The sequence below is a fragment of the Mercenaria mercenaria genome, chromosome 11 (genome assembly GCF_021730395.1).
Source record: "Mercenaria mercenaria strain notata chromosome 11, MADL_Memer_1, whole genome shotgun sequence".
NCBI classification, from domain to species: domain Eukaryota; kingdom Metazoa; phylum Mollusca; class Bivalvia; order Venerida; family Veneridae; genus Mercenaria; species Mercenaria mercenaria.
The window spans coordinates 52,603,485-52,627,869 of NC_069371.1; the positions used below are offsets into that span (position 1 = coordinate 52,603,485).

The 24,385-nt window shown below is 34.5% G+C and overlaps 2 protein-coding genes across 2 annotated transcripts; both read right to left on the reverse strand.

The window, feature by feature from the left end:
* Nucleotides 1–1,594: 1,594 nt before the first annotated feature.
* On the reverse strand, nucleotides 1,595–11,392 carry LOC123544285 (uncharacterized). Its single transcript, XM_053518107.1, has 9 exons — nucleotides 11,263–11,392; nucleotides 10,450–10,532; nucleotides 9,933–10,004; nucleotides 9,296–9,416; nucleotides 8,384–8,481; nucleotides 7,760–7,837; nucleotides 4,558–4,750; nucleotides 2,868–3,092; nucleotides 1,595–1,833 (listed from the first exon to the last, which is right to left on the reverse strand). The coding sequence occupies exons 1-9, from the start codon at nucleotides 11,309–11,311 to the stop codon at nucleotides 1,595–1,597; spliced, it is 1,158 nt and encodes a 385-aa protein (XP_053374082.1). The 5' UTR covers nucleotides 11,312–11,392.
* A 3,891-nt stretch (nucleotides 11,393–15,283) lies between these two features.
* LOC128546898 (uncharacterized) lies at nucleotides 15,284–21,417 on the reverse strand. Its single transcript, XM_053518303.1, has 9 exons — nucleotides 21,273–21,417; nucleotides 20,426–20,508; nucleotides 19,900–19,971; nucleotides 18,829–18,958; nucleotides 18,541–18,638; nucleotides 18,045–18,122; nucleotides 17,149–17,344; nucleotides 16,319–16,543; nucleotides 15,284–15,516 (listed from the first exon to the last, which is right to left on the reverse strand). Exons 1-9 carry the CDS (start codon nucleotides 21,319–21,321, stop codon nucleotides 15,284–15,286), a joined length of 1,164 nt encoding a protein of 387 aa, XP_053374278.1. The 5' UTR covers nucleotides 21,322–21,417.
* Nucleotides 21,418–24,385: the final 2,968 nt, after the last annotated feature.

A 24,385-nucleotide genomic window follows, 5' to 3' on the forward strand; every position in this document is an offset into this window, starting at 1 on the left:
AGTGCAATCAAATTTACTGTCACAGAATTCCACTTCAACCGACGTTACCGAGTATGAAGGGTGTTGCACATTTCATTACTTCTCATCATTAATAAAACCAAGCCTTCGTTAGTTTGCTTGGTTGCAATCTGTTTCCAAAGGATCTTCCTATAGATTTAAGTAAATGTCACAACAGCAGTCCCAAAGTGCAATGTAGCAGCTGTTTAAAGTGTGTCTCCGTACTTTTGACTCAGTGTTCCTATATTTTCTGGTCTTTTGGGACAATAGAGTCCAGTTCAAATTACTGTAACAGAATTCCACTTAAGCCGGCGCTAGGGGCGTGAGAGGTGTTGGACATTCATTACCTCTCATGAATACATTCAAACCGAGTCTGCTATCATTTTGCTTGGTTGTGTTTTAAGCTTTCAGGGAATTTTCTTATTTATTTTACAAGATCAAGGTATGATGTACACATCATAGTAAAGATCTCGAAGAGTGGTAATTCGATCTTGATAAAAAATTAAAATATCTTTCAGAATGTTAATTTTATGACGAAAAGTGTATTTTCCCATTGTAAAAATCAAACAAAATCAAAATTTCGAAAAATATGTTTTTAGACATTTTACAAAAGTTTTGAAAGGAAATATTGCTTTTATATTATCTAAGATATCCTGAATGATTTATATCCATCAAGAAATAAAACCAAAATGTAAATTTTAAGACTGGTGTCCAATGGAAAATACCTCACAAAAATCGTTTAAATGATAAACAGCAGGTTGCTCTAGGTTGAATCACACAAAACAAGCCATTTTCAAAGGCTGGCCTTTTTATATAAACCTTCATCTTAGTATTGTTCATCATCGTATCATGAAATTGTTAAAGAAGCTTAACTCTGCTCGTCATAATTAAGTGCAAAAAGCCTATGACCAGTATGTTTACCTCCCTTTACCTTATAATCTAGTTACACAGAATAGTTCCAAATGGAAACATGTCTTAATTGCCGTATTCTAACTTCTTAAACTTTGCATAATTATTACAAAAAAGAGATCGTGTTTATGTCTTTATCCTGAATATTTAGGTAATTCTATAACGTTGAAGTAAATCCTACTGATTGAAATTGCTATAAATTTTAATTTATTCCTCCAATATTTCCATTTATTACTGTTCCGGCCGAGGGATGATATTTGTGTTGAAGCTAAGTGTGTTCCAGCCGAGGGCTGATATGTGTGTTCGAACTATGTGATTTTTAGCATTAAGAATAGATAAAAGCAATCATTTGACGTATTTAACACTAAATAAACAAGATTATTGGTAAAGAATTCCAAAGGACGACCATGCTGACTAAGTAAATTGTTTGCGCATGCTCGACAAGAAGGCGGCAGTACAATGATGAAAATAATATTTAGGAACTGAATACAATAGTATGATGGAATATGTTATGTTAAAATATTGGTTTTATTTTAACCTTCAACTTGTGTTCAGCTGCTGATAATTCTTCGCTATTGTTTATTAATGATAATGATAAAAACTGACCTCGACTTTCTTACTTAAAGAAATGGCATACCTTGGGCAATATAGAATTCAAGATAATTACAGTTAAAACATTTACATATATTTATTGTTTTTCACATATGTAATCGTAATGATGTTTTTCACAATCTGTATCGTGCCACGTGTAATTAGCATGTCTTGGCATGTAAACACAGTCTTGATCAATTCCGTGGTGGATATGATCAGGTTGGTTGTGCCCCCAGTCTGCCAAGGAATCATCTACAGGATGTTGGTTTATCCATAAGAAATGATCGTTTTGGTTGAAATCTCGTGCTCCTATCCAAAAGCCAAGGTGTTGAGACTCTAAAAGTATTCATGTTATTTTTTAAGCTTGTCACCAATCATAATATGTAGTTTGCTTGCTTTTGCTTTTTCTTTGATCGTCTATATTTTTTTTTACTCTTTAAATCTTCTAGAACCATGTTATAGGAGAAAATATAATATGACCCATAGACATTATGATAATATGGGCTTATACTCTATGTTATAAATTAATTAAACGACAATGACGGGTATGAAGTGGTTATAGCATGACTAAACCTACTATATTTGCACGAGGGCGTAATCCAAGTGGCATTATAAGTTTAAGAGTGCTGATAACCGCGTAAGGAACGTCGAAGCCATTTTATGAGTTGTTTATTACGTTACTGAAACACAATAACGGTCTAGATTGCTAGAATCAGTTACTCATATAAAATATCGACGTTAACGAATTTTTATCGCGGCGTCACAGGGTAAAATGACGTCAAAAATGACGTCACGTATTCATGACGGGGTCAATAATCGGTTATTGTGCCCTTCTTTTCTGTTATAATTCCCGCTTCCGGTTAATTTACTTGTGGTACAAAATTTTGTCCTATGCAGTTTTGTTAGTTTTTATAGAAAGGTATTTAATAAGTACATGTTTTATACAGTTTTGTCATATATCATGTATTTTATGTCCTCGTGGACCTTTTGGCCTAATTGAATATTGAAAATAAATTTAAGCTAAACATACAACTTTTGTCTGCTACTAGTGTCAAGTGAGTTTTATTATATAAAACTTCAGTCGCATTTTGTAAAAGTGCTTATATATAAAACGTGATGCTAGTATTCTGCATTAATTTAAGATTTCGAAACCGGTAAAATTGCGCACGCTAAACATCTCGAATTCCAAATTCGCTAACTTTTCGACCCGCGGAAATATCCATTTAAACAGTATTCTGCATTAATTTAAGATTTCGAAAGCCAGTAAATGTTATTTATGATTAGATTAGATGGACTATTTTGTTAAAAAAACTAAACCTTTATTTCTTTATTATCAACGATAATATAAAACAAGGAATCAGAAAATTTACCCGCAATTTTGTTTCTTATTAACACGGCCTTTTCATGCGTATCTAGGACAACAAGATCCCCTCCTTCTTGCTTGCATGCATGACGTGCATCTTTCCAAGTAACATGTTTTAATACCATATGGACACATAGTTGTGCGTTTGCATTCTGTAAATGAATGTAATGCGCATGCGTGTCGCAGTGAAAGTGTGCATTGTTGGTAGGTATTGTTGTTGGATCACTAGTTCCTAGAGAAATGAAATAAATGTGAGGACTAAGCTTTATCTGTATCTTTGTCTTGAATTTAAATGTATAGTAACTTGGGACCAGTAAGTAGCGTGTGCCTTAACAAACACATCACCGTGCATATTTTGAACAACCATCTTGTTAAATAACATTGATAACATATGGTTTTAAAATTTTGTATTGAACTCCCAGAGAGATTTCAATCCAACATTAGACAAGATTTTCATTAAACGGAAATAAAACATGATTTAAGCCTTATATAAAACGCTGGTTCATAGTTTGTGATAAATACAGGTATACAGTTAAACACTAAGTCGGTAGTTCTACCAAGGTGCCTGCCCGCGATGCAGTAATGACCAGTGGGGCACCTAGAGTCTTCATACACCATTAAAAGAGGAAAGTTGCTATATGACCAATAATTCGGTCGGTGTGACATTTAAGCCAACGAAAAACAACAACAATAACACAAATTCGCTGGACTAAAGTCAAAAACTTGAAGAACAAGAGCTGTCTCCATAGGATGACATATGCCCCCGATGGCACTTTGAATGAGTAGTTATGGCCGATGTTAGAGTTTAGGACCTTTGACCTACGGAGCTGGGTCTTGCGCGCGACACGTCGTCTTACTGAGTCACACATTCATGCGTAGTTATTTTAAAATCCATGCATGAATGACAAAGATATGGACCGGACACGCCCATCAATGCACTATCATGAAAAATGACCTTTAACGTCTAAGTGTGACCTTGACCTTTGAGCTACGGACCTGGATCTTGCGCGTGACACGTCGTCTTACTGTGGTACACATTCATGCCAAGTTATTTGAAAATCCATCCATCGATGACAAAGATATGGACCGGACACGCCCATCAATGCACTATCCTTTAATGTCTAAGTGTGACCTTGACCTTTGAGCTACGGACCTGGGTCTTGCGCGCGACACGTCGTCTTACTGTGGTACACATTCATGCCAAGTTATTTGAAAATCCATCCATCGATGACTAAGATATGGACCGGACACGCCCATCAATGCACTATCCTTTAATGTCTAAGTGTGACCTTGACCTTTGAGCTACGGACCTGGGTCTTGCGCGCGACACGTCGTCTTACTGTGGTACACATTCATGCCAAGTTATTTGAAAATCCATCCATCGATGACAAAGATATGGACCGGACACGAAAATTGCGGACAGACTGACAGACTGACAGACCGACAGACGGACAGATGGTTCAAAAACTATATGCCTCCCTTCGGGGGCATAAAAATTATGAATATTCATTTGTCATGCAATAAAACACCCTTGAACCTCTGGCAATAGTTCTAATTATTGACCGGCCATACAATAAGTGTATAATATAAGGGACCTCGTTAAACCAAGTGAAGACCTGTCTAACGTTAGTTGGTTGTTAGTGATTAGTTTCAAATTATGTATGACCAACATAAGACTAAAATTTATGACAATGTACCTTGCGTTGTGAAAATTGATTGTGTTGACATGTCTACAGCTGGATGTTTTGTCTGTGTTGTATGAGTAGTAAGTATATTTGATGTCGTGGTGATATTTGAAGAAATACCACAATGGTCGTTACACAGATCTGTTTTACAACATATGGGAGCACACATTCGACTGCTTAACGCTTTTGACACTACATCACATACCTAAAGTAGGGGTAAAATATATATAAAATTGTATTTTAGTCAGTAAGAAAAACAGCTTCATCCATCAAATATTTGTTTTAGTTTTTCATCTACATGACATTGGCATATATCAATTTAACCCTTAGCCTGCTGGTGGCAAGTGATTATGCCTTTGCGACCAGTGCAGACCAAGATCAGCCTGCACATCCGTGCAGTCTGATCATGGTCTACACTGTTCGCTATTCAGTCAGTATATTTTTGGTAAACACCCCTTTAAACAGTTAATGGCACTGTCCAAATTGAAAGATGGAGAAGTTCATTATAGAAATTTAGCAGGGTAAGGGTTAATGATCAGTAAAAATGTACTTCTTTTGACATTTCAAGGTGAGTTACACATTACTGGAATAAGTAATAAAAAGTAAAGCATTCTAGTTTTTATACTGTGTTATCATCTGCAATTAAACAATTTACTAGTCCTTCTGATATCAGCTGATGATAACATAAAATTAATTGCCGATGACAATGCATTTCTTTTGATATTCCCGTTTATGTCGAATTTATCCTGCTGTCAGCCTTGAGGTACCGAATCAGCCATTACACACACTAACTTTTTATCAAATATATAAAAAACATCACTTAAAACATCGGACGGAAAGAAGCAACATAATAGCAATCTCGATTTGACATTGTTCATGAGATGTAATTAAATGCGTAAACACCTCCCAAACCCCGTAGCATCGGTTTAAGAGCAACTATGTTATCTATGTTTTAAACAGACTCCATGCTTCTTTAAGTTATAATAACAACACTGGCCAAGTATGGAGCGACAATTCATGGCCTCCACACTCCTTTATAAGACCCAAGTTTTGTCATAATTATATTAACGTCATTTTAACAGTATGGTACAAGGATATACTACAAAACATATTTTTACAAATTATTATACGTTGTAATAATATTCATCATATAGTTCATAGACATATACAAAGCATATTGTAAACAATCAGGAACGGTTACCCATTCTTCGTATGCTCATGAAAACCATTTAACACAAGGTAGACCGCGATTATCTACTATCACAACTTTACAAGTCACAGAAGGTGGTCAAACAAGAGCTGTCCGTAAGACAGCCAAGCTCGACTATTCGAAATATTGTCACAGAAGCAGGAAAGTATTACCCAAAATGTTAAATATCAAAAGAGTTTTAAGTTCGAAAGGGGACATAATTTGACCAAAATGCATATCAGAGTTATGGGACTTGATGCTATCAACTAGTTTTATAACCCCGAAGAAACATGTTAAGTTTCAATTCAATATCTGCATTAGTTTTGGGATAGTAACTTGCATGTAAAACTTTAACCAGAATTTTCTAAGTCCAAAAGGGGGCATAATTTGCTCAAAATACATGTTAAGAGTTATGGAACTTGAAACAGAGAGGTTGGTAATTGACCTAGAAAAAGAATAAATAAGTTTCAAAGCTATATGCCTTTTGGTAATAGCTGTATGTACTTGCACGCAAAACTTTAACCAGGATTTCTAAGTCCAAAAGGGGGCATAATTTGCCCAAAATACATGTCAGAGTTATGGGACTTGATTCTATCAACTAGTTTTATAACCCCGAAGACACATGTGAAGTTTCAATTTAATATCTGTAGTAGTTTTGGAGATAGTAACTTGCATGTAAAACTTTAACCAGGATTTTCTAAGTTCAAAAGGGGGCATAATTTGCCCAAAATACATGTCAGAGTTATGGGACTTGACCCAGTGAGGTAGGTAATTGATCTAGAAAAAGAAAAAATAAGTTTCAAATCTATATGCCTTTTAGTAACAGCTGTATGTACTTGCACGCAAAACTTTAACCAGAATTTTCAAAGTCCAAAAGGGGGCATAATTTGGCAAAAATACATGTCAGAGTTATGGGACTTGACCCAGTGAGGTAAGTAATTGATCTAGAAAAAGAAAAAATAAGTTTCAAATGTATATGCCTTTTAGTAATAGCTGTATGTACTTGCACGCAAAACTTTAACCAGAATTTTCTAAGTACAAAAGGGGGCATAATTTGGCCAAAATACATGTCAGAGTTATGGGACTTGGTGCTATCAACTAGTTTTATAACCCCGAAGACACATGTGAAGTTTCAATTCAATATCTGCATTAGTTTTGGAGATAGTAAGTTGCAATGTAAAACTTTAACCAGAATTTTCTAAGTCCAAAAGGGGGCATAATTTGCTCAAAATACATGTTAGAGTTATGGAACTTGACCCAGTGAGGTTGGTAATTGACCTAGAAAAAGAATAAATAAGTTTCAAAGCTATATGCCTTTACATGATAGCTGTATGTACTTGCATGCAAAAACTTAACCAAGGTGTGACGCCGACGCCGACGCCGACGCCAGGGTGAGTAGAATAGCTAGACTATTCTTCGGATAGTCGAGCTAAAAATGGATAATAGCAAATCGCGGAGATTCAAGTTTTTTTTTGTCGTTGTTGTCACGAATCAGTCTTAACATACGCATAATATACGCCATAAAATGACTCATAACAAATCCTGGATGAAAGCACCACGCATATGTTAGACTGGCAGTATTAACAAAGTCGGGGTTAGTTTTCTCTAAATTGCTGGTTTAGTGAATGATTTTTATCACATGTTTGACGTCGCGGGAGTGTAATAAAGCCATTCAATAAAAACGATAATACACTAGTGTAATAAAGCTTTGACGTCGACGTCGTTTATAGTATTCGAAACGTTGGTCAAGTTGACTTGTTTATATAGTAAAAGAAAGTAGAATTTTTGACAGGAAGGACTAACATGTGATAAAAAGAATATTACATATGTGACTTTCCATACTGAATTTATTAAACCCGTTGAATAAAATTGATAAAATGCTCGGCAGAACCTCGCATTTTATTATTTTATTCAACTCGTTTAATAAATTTAATATGAAAAGACATTAATGTAATATCCTCTATATAAGCATTAGCAGCAACATTTGTAAGATATGATATGGTGGATGTAGTAATTAGATATTACCTGTTGTGTTACACATTGACCTTTGTAGATTGTTTGTGGAAAACCGTCATATTGAAGTGGAGAGTACAACATACACAACTGTAATGTATAAACAGAAACAGCCGGTTATCATACATTATCAAGGCGGACACATACAATATTCACGATATGATATGAAATTGAATCATTGAAATTGAACATATTTAACATATTTGAATAAATCAAACGTCTTCGAGTATAAACTCTGACGTTCAATATCAATGATAGTGCGAATTATTTCATGTCAATAAATATGATTTTATTTGATTGACTAGTTTTCTGTTGTAAGGATTGACTGACGTAAACAACTGACTTATGTAGTAACTTGTATTGTGCAATTTAATTGACCTGTCAAAACATGTTCCCGGCTTTCATGTTAATCTTATATGGCTCGAAAAGAATATAATAAAAGCCGGGTCCATTTTTTGACAGGTCAAATAATTTGCACAATATGAATAATCAATTAGCTGAAATATCAACTAACCGGTGTCACAGCCTAAGAAGACATTAAAAAAGATAACAGTTCACAACATATGTACTATATATATATATACACTACACTGGACTATCGTTTACGAGTACAAAAATATGATTAATGGTTGTTACCTCGTTTTTACCACAGATAGTAACATCATTGCAAGCTTTAGGATCAACTGCAGCATCACAGTTAAAACAGTATGGACCTCGTTGTGTGAGAGGAATTTCTGAAACATATCATAAAACATCTGTCTGAAAATTCAGTGGAAGCAGTCTCGGTTTGATCACAAGACGTCATGAAATGTGCGACATACCTTGCAACCTCTAATACGGGCTTAAGTAGACTGGCATCAGTCGTTAGATCATTAAATGTAAATCACTTGGTCGTAAAATTAATTATTATCGGCAACTGTCCTTTCTGAAAAAATTACAATATCTCTTGCCTCTGTCTCTGTTGAGATGAGCCTAGAGAGAAAATGTTTTTCTGAGAAAATATCAGTGTCAGTATGAAGAAATTAACATTATTACAGATTATTTGATCTCAACATACTTTGTTAGTCTAGGGCTTAAGCTGTATTCTTTCAAAGAGATACATTGGATGACCCTCATAAGTATCAAGAACATTTAACAACATTAGGTTACGACTGTCACACGTTGGCTGCTGATGAGAATGTACTAAAACGTTAAAGAAGTTCAATATAGAACTCGACCAAAATAACAGCAGACTAAAATAAGTTGAGTCAGTTTATGAAAGGTAATGAATTGTGCAACACATTCTCCTGCGAATCCTAACACTGGGTTCGCAGTAGGATAGAGATAGACTTAATAGACTTTATGATTCATTAAGGTATCAAGTTACATGGTACTGTTAAAGAAGCTTTTGTAACGGGTAATTGTTTGGCCAAGATCTCGTACTTCAAAATAATTTAGAATTATTTATAGTCATTTTAATGGTACATGTAAATCAATGTAGAATATTATTAAAATATTGAAAAATGAAATATGTGCTTTATCTAATAAATGTTTTCCCTAATAATTTACCTCTGGTTCCACAACCAATCTTGTTACAAAAATCGCTCTTGCAGCATTCCATGCATGTTTTGATGTCAGATGGACTTTTCGACCTTTTCCCAATCAGCGATGTGCCACTAGGAGAGCAACGCTACAATCAATTAATCATAAGCAATTGAGTAATTGTACTAAATGATGTATATTCTAATGAATTTTTGTGTATGAAATGTTTTGAACTGACAAATGCTTTGTATGGACATATTAAACAAATTTCAATTCAACTTCCCAGCTTAATTAACTCAAAATAGATGTACATGACAATATACCAATAATGAAATACTGTAAGGTTCGTCATTTTCTACTAGACAATCATAACATCTCTAACATAATCGTCATACATGCTGAACTGTAAAAAGTTCTTTGATTTGAAATATAATCTTAAAGCAGTAAAAAAAATCAGTGCAGTTTTTATCTTTTGTATCATTGTATAGTATTGTATTGAATAGGTACACACTGCGTTAGTCAAGATATTGATGTAAAATGAAAAAAGTTAGCAGTTTGTTTTGGTCATATTTAGTATCAAAAATAGTATAAACATCATTGCAGTTATTATTTTACATCTTTATATAATTTCCATTTCAATAGTTTGTAAAGGTTGCATGCATACCGTATTGTTAAGACATCCAGTGTTAAAAACAACATTACCACCAGTGGTTACTAATTGCTCTGTGAAACAATACTGAAACGTGAAAATTAATTCAAAATTATGAACTGCTGAAACACAATATCTGGAATTCCAAGGGAGCGGGCGTTTTACTACGAGATAACCGAAGTTCAACATAAAATGATATTTTGCACACGTGTTTTCGGGACGAAACTTGAAAATGTCTTCGAAATAGCCGGAAATTTTAGATACGCGAGTCCGAAATATCTAGTTTCAACTTCTAAAATGTTTAAATTAATATCAAGTTTCTAAATCAATTATGGCTTGAGCTCAGCTGTAGAACTGAAACAATGCTTGCTGTTTATGTGACTTTATAACGTTTTTCACCAACCTGAGTATATAATATTTAGTTTTGAGTAGGTGTAAGCTTTATCAGCTTCAAATAGATATTTTATTATAAATAACTACCACAATTCACTACAGATTATTGATGGAATGTGTCTATGCAATAAACGATTACCTGGTCGACTCCGCATTCTATGACCTTTGTACAGTCACGTGGAAATGGAACATGCTGACATTCAAAACAACGGATGGCATCACCTATTAATGTATCTACAGTTTTATATAGTGGTTAACGTTACAGAAATTTAAACGGGCTTCAAATTGATCTTTAAACTAATTTTTTACAACCCGCCCGCTTAGCTCAGTAGGGAGAGCGTTGGTCTACGGATCGCGGGGTCGAGAGTTCGATCCCCGGGCGGGGCGTATGTTCTCCGTGACGATTTGATAAACTCTGGTAATTCATGTGGGGAAGTTGCACTTACTTGTGGAGAACAGGTTTGTACTGGTACAGAACCCAGGAACACTGGTTAGGTTAACTGCCCGCCGCTACATGTCTGAAATACTGTTGAAAAACGGCGTTAAACCCAAAACAAACAAAACAAACATTTTTTACAACAGTCAAATGTATAACGTTTCTTGTAGTACTGATTAACGTTTGCAAAAAGGTACAGTTCATACTCAAATTTACATTTACAGAAGAAAAAAGACATCGCTCGAACTCGATGGGACAGACAAAATCATTTCGAGTTATCGGTAGTTCGAGCTTGAAACAATATACATTTAATAGAAATTTTGACCTGACGAGGAGTTTTAGTGAAGACTGAGTGGTGTTCGAGTTTTCTGAGTTCGGGTGAAGAAGTTCAGCTGTTATAATGATAATAATAATATAAATGGAGTTATTTTCAATGACACGATCTAATATTGCTACTTAAATTGAAAGAAATCGAATTGAAATTAAATAAATTAGTAAATAATCCACAGTACGTACAGCGGTTAAGCAGACAGAAGAATATTCCAAGAATATATATATGAAACATTTATTTTAATGAATGAAAGTCTTTTCTTTCCAATAATTGTGCAAATGAATGTACACAAAGTTATAATGGCATGCATTGTCGTTATGGAATGATAAGGAATCACCTTTTGCTCTACACTACTATATTTAAAGTTTGAACACAAGGCTTAAGTGTCATTTATAACACATTTATATCTATGTTTCTTCACGCTAAAGACGAACCATAATCACATAATATTATACACCTGTAAGCCGTGTTTTCCTTTGTCACGCTTTAGATTTACTTAAAGTTTCTCGCATATGTTTTCTTAATGCTTTTTTCGCATTTTAAGGATAAAACTATAACGAGTTTGGTGACCTGTGCTTTTTCTTTTTCTTCTCTTATTTGTCTTAGAAACTAATGTTTAGTCAAGCTCACAAAGTATGAAAATATTCTTAATGGTAGAAAAAAAGATCATACATCCTTAAATGAGATTAATGTTAAATATACTATATACGACAAAAGCAAAACATTGCGCATTGAAAGACAAACTAAATGACTGTACATAAATCTCGGACGAAAAATGTAGGTCTTCAAGATTATGAAAATAACATGAACATGATTGACTAGTATTTTACTCAGTGTTAGTGTTCTTAGATTGTTTTTGTCCTTGTTTTCTTATTTGTTTTCATTGTAGATATTTCTATCATTAGCATAAACATACAAACACGCCTGTAGGCTTTTGTTTTGTGTTCTTGGAATGTAGCTACAATTGCCACTGAATTTTGTCGTTGCTTTCGCACGTTTCGATAATTGGCTCAATTCAAAATTTCACAAAAAATGCGTTTCACTTAAACCTGTGATACGGGGAATTTGGCGTGCTGCATGTTACGTAACCTCTCATTAGCAAAAACACTCCGAAATCAAAGATGGCCGCCTTCATGATATTTGTCAGATTTTTTTCTCATTATGTTGATTAAAAAAGGCATAATTATGCAATCCACTTATACTGTTATTTTGCTTGAGATCCTTAGCCCATCTAAAACAATTACAAAACTGCAGGGCACAGCTAAAATTGACTCGCTGTCAAAAAAATGCTAAGATAATTACCATAATCTGTCAAATTATTGGGGGGACCCGGCCCCCTGTCCCTACGGCCCTGACACAGTCAACAGGCATAAAACTAAAATCATATATAACATTGTTACTAGTACATCCTACGTTATGTTTCAGTTGGTAAGATGTACAATGTTGTGAACTACTAAAACTGTCACTTTCACAAATTGTTCAACAATGTGTACAGCTTGGTGCTTTACTTTTACTAGACCTGAAATGTGGATATGTATTAGTAGACAAATATTTTGTTTTAACTAATGTATCTAATGTATCTTTAAGATTTCTAGGAAGTCTGAATGCCTATATTAGATAATTCAGTATGGATTGTACTCTATAACAAATGGTTTTAACATTATTGTAGTCTCTCTTATTTTTGATTAAAGCATCACTTTGTGTTACACACATTATCTCATTCAGAAATACTATGCCCAGCACTATTCAACACTATATCAACAACCTTTTAAGGATACTTTCTGTCAAGGAATAAATTCTGAAGTTCCCTAACAGATTCCTTGAATTCATTATCATCAGACTAAATACGCCTGTATCTCTTAGCCTGGCTGAATGGAATATTGTCCTTTTGCATGGTTTAGGATGACATGAATTATAATGTACATATTGGTGAACATGTTTCAGAAATATTAAAAGTAAACTTGATACGAGGATGAATATTGTTGATATTTTCCAGAAATTCATGTAATTTATCCAATGAATGAGTCCCGATCATAAAAATGTCACTCATAAGGCGATACCACAGAGAAGGATTCAAGCTACATAAACTTAGGAAATTATTTTCAAATTTCCCCATGAATAATGAGACATAAGCAGGAGCCATAGGACTTGCAAGTAGTATTGGTAATAAATTTGAAAAAGATTATTTTTTTAATACAGTTTGAATTAAACTACAGATGCTGTCAATAGACAGTTTGCCAATATGGTTATTTTTCTCAAAACGTATTTACAAGTCTGAATACCGTCACCATTTGGAATGTTAGTATAAAGGGAACTAACATCAAGAGAAACCAGATAAGTCTTCTCAGAACATAATTTTCACTCTTTAAGTTTAAGCAGGAAATCATTAGTATCTTTGATGTAAGAAGGCAGGGACTGTATATGAGGTTTAAGTATAAAATCAACATACAAATGTATTTAGATATGTTATCTGTGCAAGAGTTACAGGCTGATACAATAGGCCTATCTAGGAATCAAAGTGATAGATTAGTGAGTCTAAGGCAAAATGTAAAATTGTTGGATTCTAATATTTACCGGAAAAGTGTCAAATTCATCCGCGATAGAGAATTCTGTTTGACTAATATTATCTACACACTTTAAAACATTACTTTTACTGTCTCTGATATAAATGCACCAACCTTTTCTTAATACATTTTTTTTTGTACCTGTCAATTTTTCAGCTGTCTATTTAACTCGCCTTCATAGTCTGTACGATTCATTATTATTATAGTTCCAGATTTGTCTGCTTTTTTAATAATAATAGTACTTTCCTGTGTAAGGTTCCTTAGGCTTTGAAGTTCATCTTTGCTGATATTGGTATACCGCTTTTTATTAGGTGCAGAGTTTATAATTCTTGAGTAACTGCCTCAATATACATGTCTAAATACCGATCACGATCATTTTTTGGAGTGAACGATGAAGTTTTCTTATTAAAGAAAGGCTTTTGGAAGTAATATTTTGTGCTACTGATGTTGCATCTTGATCATGTTCTTGGTAGAAATATTCTTTAAGCCTAAGTCTGCGGGTAAAGCGAATTCATGACATTTTACTTTAGGGCAGAAAGTAAGTCCTTTCCGTAAAAGTATGTAGCCATTATCTGTTAGAATTCTGTTTGACAAATTTGTAACAGTAGTTTTACCTCTCTGGATTTCTGGATTTCTTGTTTTATATTCTTTTGTTGCTTCCATTTACATTAATTTTGTCTGTGATTCGCACAAAACGGCGGTTCCTTAATTTGATCAAAGTGTTGATTGAATCTTGAATTTGGTTTGCTGTGGTCATCCCATCCCCTTTTTTAAGGCTTCTGTGTATGTTCTCCTGTCTTTCATGCTGCCCAGGGCTGTCGAGTATTTTTTTCCTGCTGCTGTTTTGGTAGTGAAGACTGATTTAAATGTTTATTCATTTTATCTTGTCTACCTGCAGATTTAGGGCTGATGGGTTTTCATTTTGGATTTAATTGGCTTCCTGTTTATTGGTTTGTCAACCCTAATCCTGTCCGTGTAATATCAGTGCAATGGAAGAGTAATCTATCTAGGTAACTTGCTACACGTGCATTTAACAGTCCTGAAATTGCTTTCTTTGATTTTCTCATATTTCCAGATATTCGTCCCGTACTTCGACGCATAGACATAGGTAGCATAAATTATTCTCTTTCTACCAGTAGCTTTCTCCTTGTAAAATTATGTAGGCTTTTACTTATTCTTTAGAAATAATCATCTTTTTGTTGACCAGTTTCTACTGCCTACTAATTATCTTATAATACAGGTGTATGGTGCAGGTTAAGGAGTGAGGTTTTGGCACCTGTCGAAAAACAGATAAATATATGAAAATATGTTGAGGTAATTTTAAAAGTTGATTCATTTGAATAACTGAATGCAATGTTTGAATGGGAAAATAACTGATAATTTTTTTTTCATGGCCATGTAAAGAAAGTAGTTCAAAACATAGCTTCTGCGGGGTAAAAACCCTTGTCTAGGGAGTAGTTATATAAGTATGATTTTTTTCATAATTATGGCTCTAGGACTCAAAAATAAGTCAATAAACTTAATCCTCTCATGTGCCGGACCCCTTTGATTTTACCTGGAGCAATGTATTTGTGGCTTTGGACTTGTTTTCTAAATCGAAGTGGGAAGTGGATATAAAAGCCATTTAAACAGTTAAACATCTTTATCGTCGTTCACAAATATAATTCAAATGAGATTCACAATCAATATCATTCCAATGGTAACTATTGACAGTTATGGCAACACAGTCTTGATTCACTCCGTGGCTGAAATGATCAGGTTGATTCAATCCCCAGTCCGCTTCGGAATCATCTACAAGGTAATTGTCCGTCCATAAATGATGATTGTTTCGGTTGAAATCTCGTGCCCCTATCCAAAAGCCTTTGTGACCAGTTCCTTAAATATTAAATATGTGATAAGTTTACTTAAGAAATAATAAGTTTCCAAACGTGGCTTATCGTAGAATAACCCGAGTTTTGAGTTCTTATGCGTAAGAATATATCATATATATGCCTGAGTGATATTGTTTCGCATAAGAATGAAAAATGCGGGTTATTCTACGATAAATCACACTTGGGAACTTATTATTTCGATTCTAACACGACATACTAGTATCAACAGTGTTAGAAAAAATGGCAACTACATTTTACGACCGTGCTACGCACCTGGATCGGATGACGTCATTGCACGCGAGTGGTTTATCGCAGAATAACCAGAGATAGATTTTGCTCTACATATATGTAGGTTATTTGCTGGTCGTGTTAGAATTATTTTTTTTTACAATCCATCATCAAATTTTGTTTCTTATTTCTTTTCATGTCCCAATAAAATAACATATTTCTCGATTGGGTTCAAATGTATCACTTTTACTCTTTAGTAAAAGTAGATCTACTTCGATGAACTATCGACATAATAAACTATAAGAACTCGCATTTGAAGGAATTCAAGCTCAATTGCAATCGCTTTGTATGTTTCTAGTGTCATGTGTTTATGTTATAAAAAGAATCGAATTTACTTAAAAGTATCTTTAAAATGACAGTAAGGTTAACAATATTCTACAGTAATTTAAGTTTTCTGACGTTTCAGATTTCAACTGTATGACCTGTGAATGTTTCTCATTAAATAAAACAAGAAATGTCTATTTCTGTCTTGTACATAATATTATCATAAAGAGATATATTGGAGTTTTGAGATATACCAATAAGTTCGTTTCTCATTAACAACGCCTTTTCGTGTGTTTCCAGAACAACAAGATCCCCTCCTTCTTGCCTGCATGCATGACGAGCGTCATCCCATATAGCATGATTATGTACAATGTGAACACATAATTGTGCATTCGCATCTCGTAAATGTATGTAATGTCCGTGACTGTCGCAGTGAAATTGAGCATTGTTGGAAGGTACTGTTGATTGAGCTGTAACTCCTACAGAAAGAAACAAATAAAGACTAAGCGGTATCTACATCATTTTCCTGAATTTAGATGACAGTCAAAAGAACATATAGTGGCCAAGCGGTGAAGCCTATCAAAGTCTTATTAAAAAAATTATACAGTACTTCTATGAATTCCAGTTGTCTATTTTTGAGTTACATAATAGGTTACGAACGAAGGGCAATTTCAATCAAAGTTTACAAACGTTTAGCAGTATACAAAATATAGGGTTTGTCCAGTAAAACACAGAGGTTACAAATATAGGGTAATCCAGTAAAACACAGAGGTTACAAATAAAGGGTAATCCAGTAAAACACAGAGGTTACAAAATATAGGGTAATCCAGTAAAACTCAGACTAAGGTTAAAAATATAGGGTAATGTAGTAAAATAGAGGTTACAAAATATAGGGTTTACCCAGTAAAACACAGAGGTTACAAAATATAGGATAATCCAGTAAAACAGAGGTTACAAAATATAGGATATTCCAGTAAACCAGAGGTTACAAAATATAGGATAATCCAGTAAAACACAGACGTTACATACCTGTAGCTGATTAATTTTGAAATATGTTTGACTGATTAAAGAACATGCGATTTACCTGTTGGATGTTTAGTTTGTGTAGTAGCAGACCTAAGCACCTCTGTTGTCTCCGTAGTTGGAATGGATGTTCGTGGATGTGCTGTCGTCATGGTATCATTTGATGACATTCCGCAATGATCGTTACAGAAATCAGTTTTACAACATATTGGAGCACACTTTGGATTGTGTAATGCTTTTGAAACTATGTCGCAAATCTAAGTTAAGGATTAGATATACACAGATACTGTTTGTGAGAAAAAGTCAAATTTGATCAGTCCGCGTTTTCTCCAGTTAAAAAGATCATAATGCATAACACTGTCTTATATATATATGATGATGATTTGTTTTACTTTTGGTTAGATATTGACTTCTTTAAATTATCTTATGCCTTTATTGTGTAAGTTTCATCAGAAGTTATTATCGATATGTTTCGACTTGCCGTTTAAATATCTTTTTTAGTTTTTCAGCTTTAAAGTAAACATAGAATCAATGCAAAAAAAACAACTAAAAATTAAATCAAAACTCACCATGAGAAAACCAACATAGTGCATTTGCGACGAGCATGGATCAAGACCATCCGCGCGGTCTGGTCAGGATTCATGCTGTTTGCTTTCCTTTCAAAGCCCATTGCAATTAAAGAAACCGTAGGCGAACAGCATGGATCCTGATCAGACTGCGAGGATGGTCTTGATCCATGCTCGTCGCAAATGCACTATGTTGGTTTTCTCATGGTGCGGTGCACTGGTACTTTTGAATAATTCTTGTATGTCCTGCTTGTTAACCAAAAGAAATTTTGTTTCAAGGCTGTTATTGATATTAAATTGAATCATAAATGTTTTCTACTGTATTTTGCTTTGAAGATGGAATCTTCTGTCTCTAGTTTATTACGAGTAATGATTAAGAATCAAATGTTACCGATTGTGATTCACACTGAGCTTTGTAGATTGTTTGTGGCAAGCCATCATATTTGACTGGAGAGTACAACATACACAACTGAAAGTATAAACAGCTAACTAAATTATATATAATAGAAATATAAAAATGCAAAAGTCTGTACCGGATCAAGTAAATTATAAAGAAAAAATAAACAACATTACATGGGTTACATTATATATATATATATATATATATATATATATATATATATATATACACACACACACACACACACTCACGTAACAGTAACTCGATTTTACGTTCAGGAAAAGTGGCTTTGATTCATTGATTTCCGCTCTACAGTAACTTATGCTAGTAATCAATTAGTGGAAAGGTCGCTATAACACCTAAACTGTGTCGGTTTGACTAACCCAGCAAAAATACAAGCTACATAATATAAATGACGTATGATAAGATATCGTATCACAACATAACACAGCGATATCATATACAATATCAGTTTCATTTTTGTTACCTCGTTTTCATCACAGACAGTAACATTATGGCAAGCTTTAGCGTCCGTTGAGGTATCACAGTTAAAACAATATGGACCTCGTTGTGTGAGAGGAACTTCTGAAAGATATCATAGAAAACACTTGTGCACTGGCATAGTCACAATAGTGGTTGAATTACATAAAAAGTGTCTGGCCAAAGTTCTGTAACTTTTAATTATTTTTGGAAATATTTTACAGGCACTGCAACAGTACTTGTAAAAAAATAAGGAAATTTAGTAGATCTATGAACGCATGTTCTAGTGATTTACCGCTTGTTCCGCAACCATTTCTATTGCAAAAATCGTCCTTGCAGCATTCAATGCACGTTGTTATATCTGTGGAACGTCGACTATTTACCGACCTTTTGCCAATTAGTGACATGCCAGTAGGAGAGCAGTGCTGCAATTGATAATATTGTACTGGTGTTGGGTGCGTTCAATCATTTCAGTATCATTTGTATAACAGAAGGCGAATGATTCACGTTTTTTCGAAAAGTAAGCCTGATGTGTAAGTGGCCTTTTACAACTTCTATTTAGCATCAGGGTCAGACAGTACAACGGATAGCTTTTATTGACAAGTGAACCACGCCTCGGTATAGCATTGGGAAATGTAGCAAAGGAAATTTATCGTGATTGTAGCTGGCAAAGTAGATGTAAATGATTTGGGTGCTTTAGGAATTGTGCGTGTTTACTGATAGTAGTGAAAGAGGTAATTCTGTGCACAAACATAAACTTGATTAATTAGTTTTCCATAACTAAGAATTACGACATACTTTCATTTATCTGGAAATATTCATTTTGTTTCTTCTCCTTACATTTATGACAATACGAAGTGCAGTCAAGAAAAGGACTGTTTTTGAATATCACAATTTATTAATACGCTGCAAGATTATTCTTAAATATGAGTTTAGCTGGTATATTTTCTGTCTGATGTTGTATGCTAAGAAAGAGATGCAGCTAAAATTATCATAGAACCCTGGGCTTTCTATTTAGCGCCAGGTTAATGCTATTCCGCGGCTGGCAAAAGAGGGATAGACACCACCTCAACATTGACGTCAGAAGAACATAGTTGCTGTATTTTACTTAGTATGTAATAATTTAAGGTTCCGTAACTATCTATAATGGAGAAAGAGACATATACAACAAATACTGTTAACAGTATTTTACTAGCACCAAATGTACATTCTGTAAAATGAACTAAAGCAATAGCATAAACAAGAAACTTCCTTCAATTCTCGTTTATTTTAATGTATTGGCGTTTTTATGGTAGAGTACAGTTCAAAGGCATGCATTGTGTACATTTAAAATGATTTAATTGCTAGTATAAGACATATTTCATACCGCATGGTGAAGACAGCCAGAGTTAAATACAACATTTCCAGCCATTGTTACTACTTGCTCCGTAAAACAGTACTGAAATCGAAATATATTAGCAGAATTGATATAGCCTAACATGTATTATTTCAATATTTGGTATGTTTAATCACTCACGTGGAAAGATTTTAATTAGAAAACTAAAAAGGTATAAGAATATTTAGTAGCAAATCACGTTTTGTTTAGCAATATGGAAATCACTCCCAGTGAACTTTTGCGGTCTGTTGGTGTGCTGTTAGGACACACAACTGTTGCGTTCAATTCTCTCTGATTTTACATTTTTATATGAACTTTCTCCATATGTTGCCACTAAGATTATCTTAGCTTTTGATGTTTTACAACTTACCTGGCTACCATAAACGAGCATATTTAGTTTTGAAAAATTGTTATTTTCATACATTTTACAGTACAAGAAGAGAAAATCAGTTACAACTTGACTTAACTGCAGACCTTTCATAGATTTAAGTCTGTGAAACGAATATAAACAAATCACCTGGTCTGCACTGCATTCTGTGACTTTGGTACAGTCACGTGGAAATGGAACATTCTGGCACTGAAAACACCTGCTGGCAAAACCTATAAAGGACATTACATTCTCATTCTTTTACAGGAATGTCTTTTCAGTCAATAAAATAAAACCAAAGAATCGAGTTTTCTCTATACATCCATGAAAGTGAAGACCCTCTTTACAAAAATGTTCGCATCTCTTCTATTTGTATCACTACAGTACAGGAAATCATTTGACCTTTCGACCTTTTGAAGGGATATAATGTACAGCCGTACCTTTTAGTACAATGTATGAATTGTGTACAATGTATGAATTGTGTACAATGTATGAATTGCGTTATGACATCGATCTGATACTGCTACATCATAACATTGAATTCTTTACTTGAATTGGTTAATGTTCTTTTAGAATGTTTGGAAGTACAAGGCTGTACACACTTCATGTTTTCGTCTTCTATTGAGCAACGTGTGCACCCTTAACCTGCTCAATTTCTATAACGAACTTGTCCATCTTTCAGTTTCGACAGAACCATAACTATTAAAAGTGATACATGTACTGACTGAATAGCGAACTGTGCAGACCAAGATATGCGCTGGTCGCAAAGGCAGACTCAGTTGTGTTCAGCATGATAAGGGTTGATGAAGTGATTTTCGGGGACCGAAGATGGTTAAGGTAGCTGCTTTCGATTCTTTCCCCCCTCGTTACAAATACTTTGTGGAATTGTACTAATAATTAAGTTTTGTATTGATATGTAATTGTATATAATGCTAACAAAACTCGAAGGAAAATAATAAAAAACGTAATTAAAATGTAAGAACTTTATATTACGTACTATGGTGTAGCAGACAGAAGACTATTCCAAGAAAATATAAATTTTCCATCTAAATTATTTAGCGTGCGTTCTCACTTTATAACGCAATAGTAATGCACAGGATTTTTTTACAGATTTTATTGTTCCCTACCAATTGATAAGGAGTTAAGTATACTTCTCTCTGAAAGTTGTAACCCATTCGATAAGGCTATTTACGCTCATCTGAATTATTCTTTTCAATTTATTAGTTTTAATATTACTTCTGTGGATTCGAGCCCCGCTTGGGTCTTCATGCAAAGAAGTCATTTATCCAGCTGACCTGCTGATGGTCAGCGGTTTTACCCAGATTGCCCGCCCGAGCCTGATGTAGTGCCTGGTGGGGACTTGGGTCTTCTAAAACGATTAAGCACTGAAAAATTGTCATATTACCACAAAATGAATAAGCTGAAATACAGTATTATGCCATACACACCAATAAGAACAACTTTGAAGCATGACGCAAATACTTTACTCTAATGACTTGCTGATGTCATTAATGTCAGCATAGTCAGACTATATTCGAATGTGTCAGTAAGCGAACAGTGCTGGTAATTAAATTCACCATGATAACGTGAACATGATTTATACATAGATACTAGAGGTCAGCATGCCCTCTTCAGCAATGTTACCGCCCCTACCAACTGTTAGCTAATATATTTTAGTATTTAAACACGAACTAACCATGGCTAACGAGCAAAAAACGCAATTTCAGCATGTTTTAAAAGTGTAGGCTACTTTTTACCATCTATGATCTTTGTACTAGTAGCTAAAAGACTGACAAGTTGACAAGGGGCAGAGGAAGAGAAGAGGGAGGATGTCTGACCCAAAGCGTCAGCAGGTTTTAAATATCTATAGTAAAATAGTTTCAAATATCAGAAAAGTTTTATAACTTTAGTTGGTTAGATCAGTTTTCTGACAAATACCTAGAACTTTCTAGAAACAAGCACTGACGACTTTACAAATTTGAACTTTTAGTAAGGGAAGACAATAAATGCAGACTCTCAAAGCTTAAAATAAATTTGAGAAAAATGATCAGACACACTGTTTTTTTTTTCTTTTCATGGCCAATTGAAAAAGTTAATTTTCTTTAGGAAGCAAATAGTGTTTCCTTTTCCTAGAATAACCAGATACTGTGATCAGTTCCTATTCTAACAATTTGAATTACACATTCTTCAGTTTATTGAATACTGCAACTGAAGAGTGGAATTGAACCCATATAAGCTTAGAAATAGCACTGACAAATACGCCCACAGACCAGTTCGTGTACTGCATTGACAATGAGGACATTTAAAGGGATAACAGCAATGACATTTTGCAGCGCTACTGAACACAAATGAGCCGCACCATGAGAAAACCAGCATGGATCCTGACCAGCATGGATCCAGACCAGCCTGCGTATCCGCGCAGTCTGGTCAGGATCCATACTGTTCGCTTACGGTTTCTCTAATTGCAATAGGCTTTGAAGGCGAACCGCATTGATCCTGAACAGACTGCGCGGATGCGCAGGCTGGTCCGGATCCGTGCTGGTTGCAAACGCACTATGTTGGTTTTCTCATGGTGCAGCTCAAATATATCCCTTTTGAAACTGAGCCCGGATAGACACAACGATAGTGTCGAGCAATAGTTATTTCCGGTTTTTTATTAAATCGATGTTATTTTTTTTCACAATGTAGACAGAAAACCAGAAGAAATCGAACTGATCCCTCCTTTTCTTACAAAACATTTAATGATGGATTTGAATTAAAACTTAAATTTGCAGGAACGTTACATAATGTTGAACTTTCATACTAAAATCCTGCCTTTACTTCCTTCTTTGTAAAGTACTCAATTACCAGTCTTATCTCATGACATGGCGCTGCATATAGAATAACTGGAGTACATGTAGAACTTTTGTCGTAAGGTCACATAAGGCATCGCAATCTAAGCTTGTACAGTGCACAAGAAGTGAAAAAAACTAACATGTATTAATGTAAATCAGTACTATACTTCAAACATTGACATCTTGCACAATGGCATTGAGTATAAACTGATAAAGTGTATTTCATGAATATACCGGTACTTGCTGTCAAGCGATAGGATGGACAGGCCGGAATGTATTGTCTGTCGGCAGTTCTTTACCGATACTCAAAAAAAAAGGCCAAATATTTGTATTGTACTGTTACATGTTTGACATAATCCTCATTCGTTTTATAAATATGTACACCGATTAAGCACATGCATTCTTAACCTTTTCCCGCTAAATTTTTGAAATGGACTGGTCCATCTTTCAATTTGGGCAGTTCCACTTATTGTTAAAAGATTGTTTACTGAAAATTTATTGAGCGAACTGTGCAAACCATGATCAGCCTGCACATCCTGGTCTTGGTCTGCACTGGTTGCCAGCCTAAAGGTTAAACACAAATTATTGCAGTTTAAGTTATTTTTTCTTTAAGCAAATAATAAGTAAATGTTAGTCCCCATAATAACATCGTATGATTTTATCTGGCTCAATTTTTTTTTATTTTTTTTTCAAAATCAAGTAAAAAGACAAATGATATGCTGTATAAGGTTTAAATCTTTAAGTGCCGTGTGGTGGCTGTAAAAAGTCTCCCCGTATTAGAATATGTAATAGAGTTCCGCTTAAGCCGGTGCTAGGAGACGTGAGAGGTATGTTGCACATTTCATTACCTCTCATGAACAGACTGAATCAAACCGAGTCTGCTATTATTCTGCTTGGTTCCAAAGGATCTTTTTTACAGATTTTATTAAGGGGTAATGCTCTGAAGAAAACATTTTATTATCGGCACGGAAGGTTTAAAAGCGGACAGCAGAATATTGCTGACGACTCGCGGTTCAGACGTCAGAAAACATTTTGACGTTCAGTCACGTTTTGAAAATTAAAGAGCTCATTGATACAGCATAATTAATTATAGTTCAATGGCAGCCTTATACGCTGTGTCGCTTTAGAGGTAGTGATGTTTCCTGGAGACGGTAAATGATAAATTTGCTTGTTCTGAATTCTGTAATTTAAGTATTCGTATTTGAAATGTTCTCATCTATCATATTTTCAAACTTCAAGCAAATTAGGATAAGAAATAAAGATATTAGAGCACTTT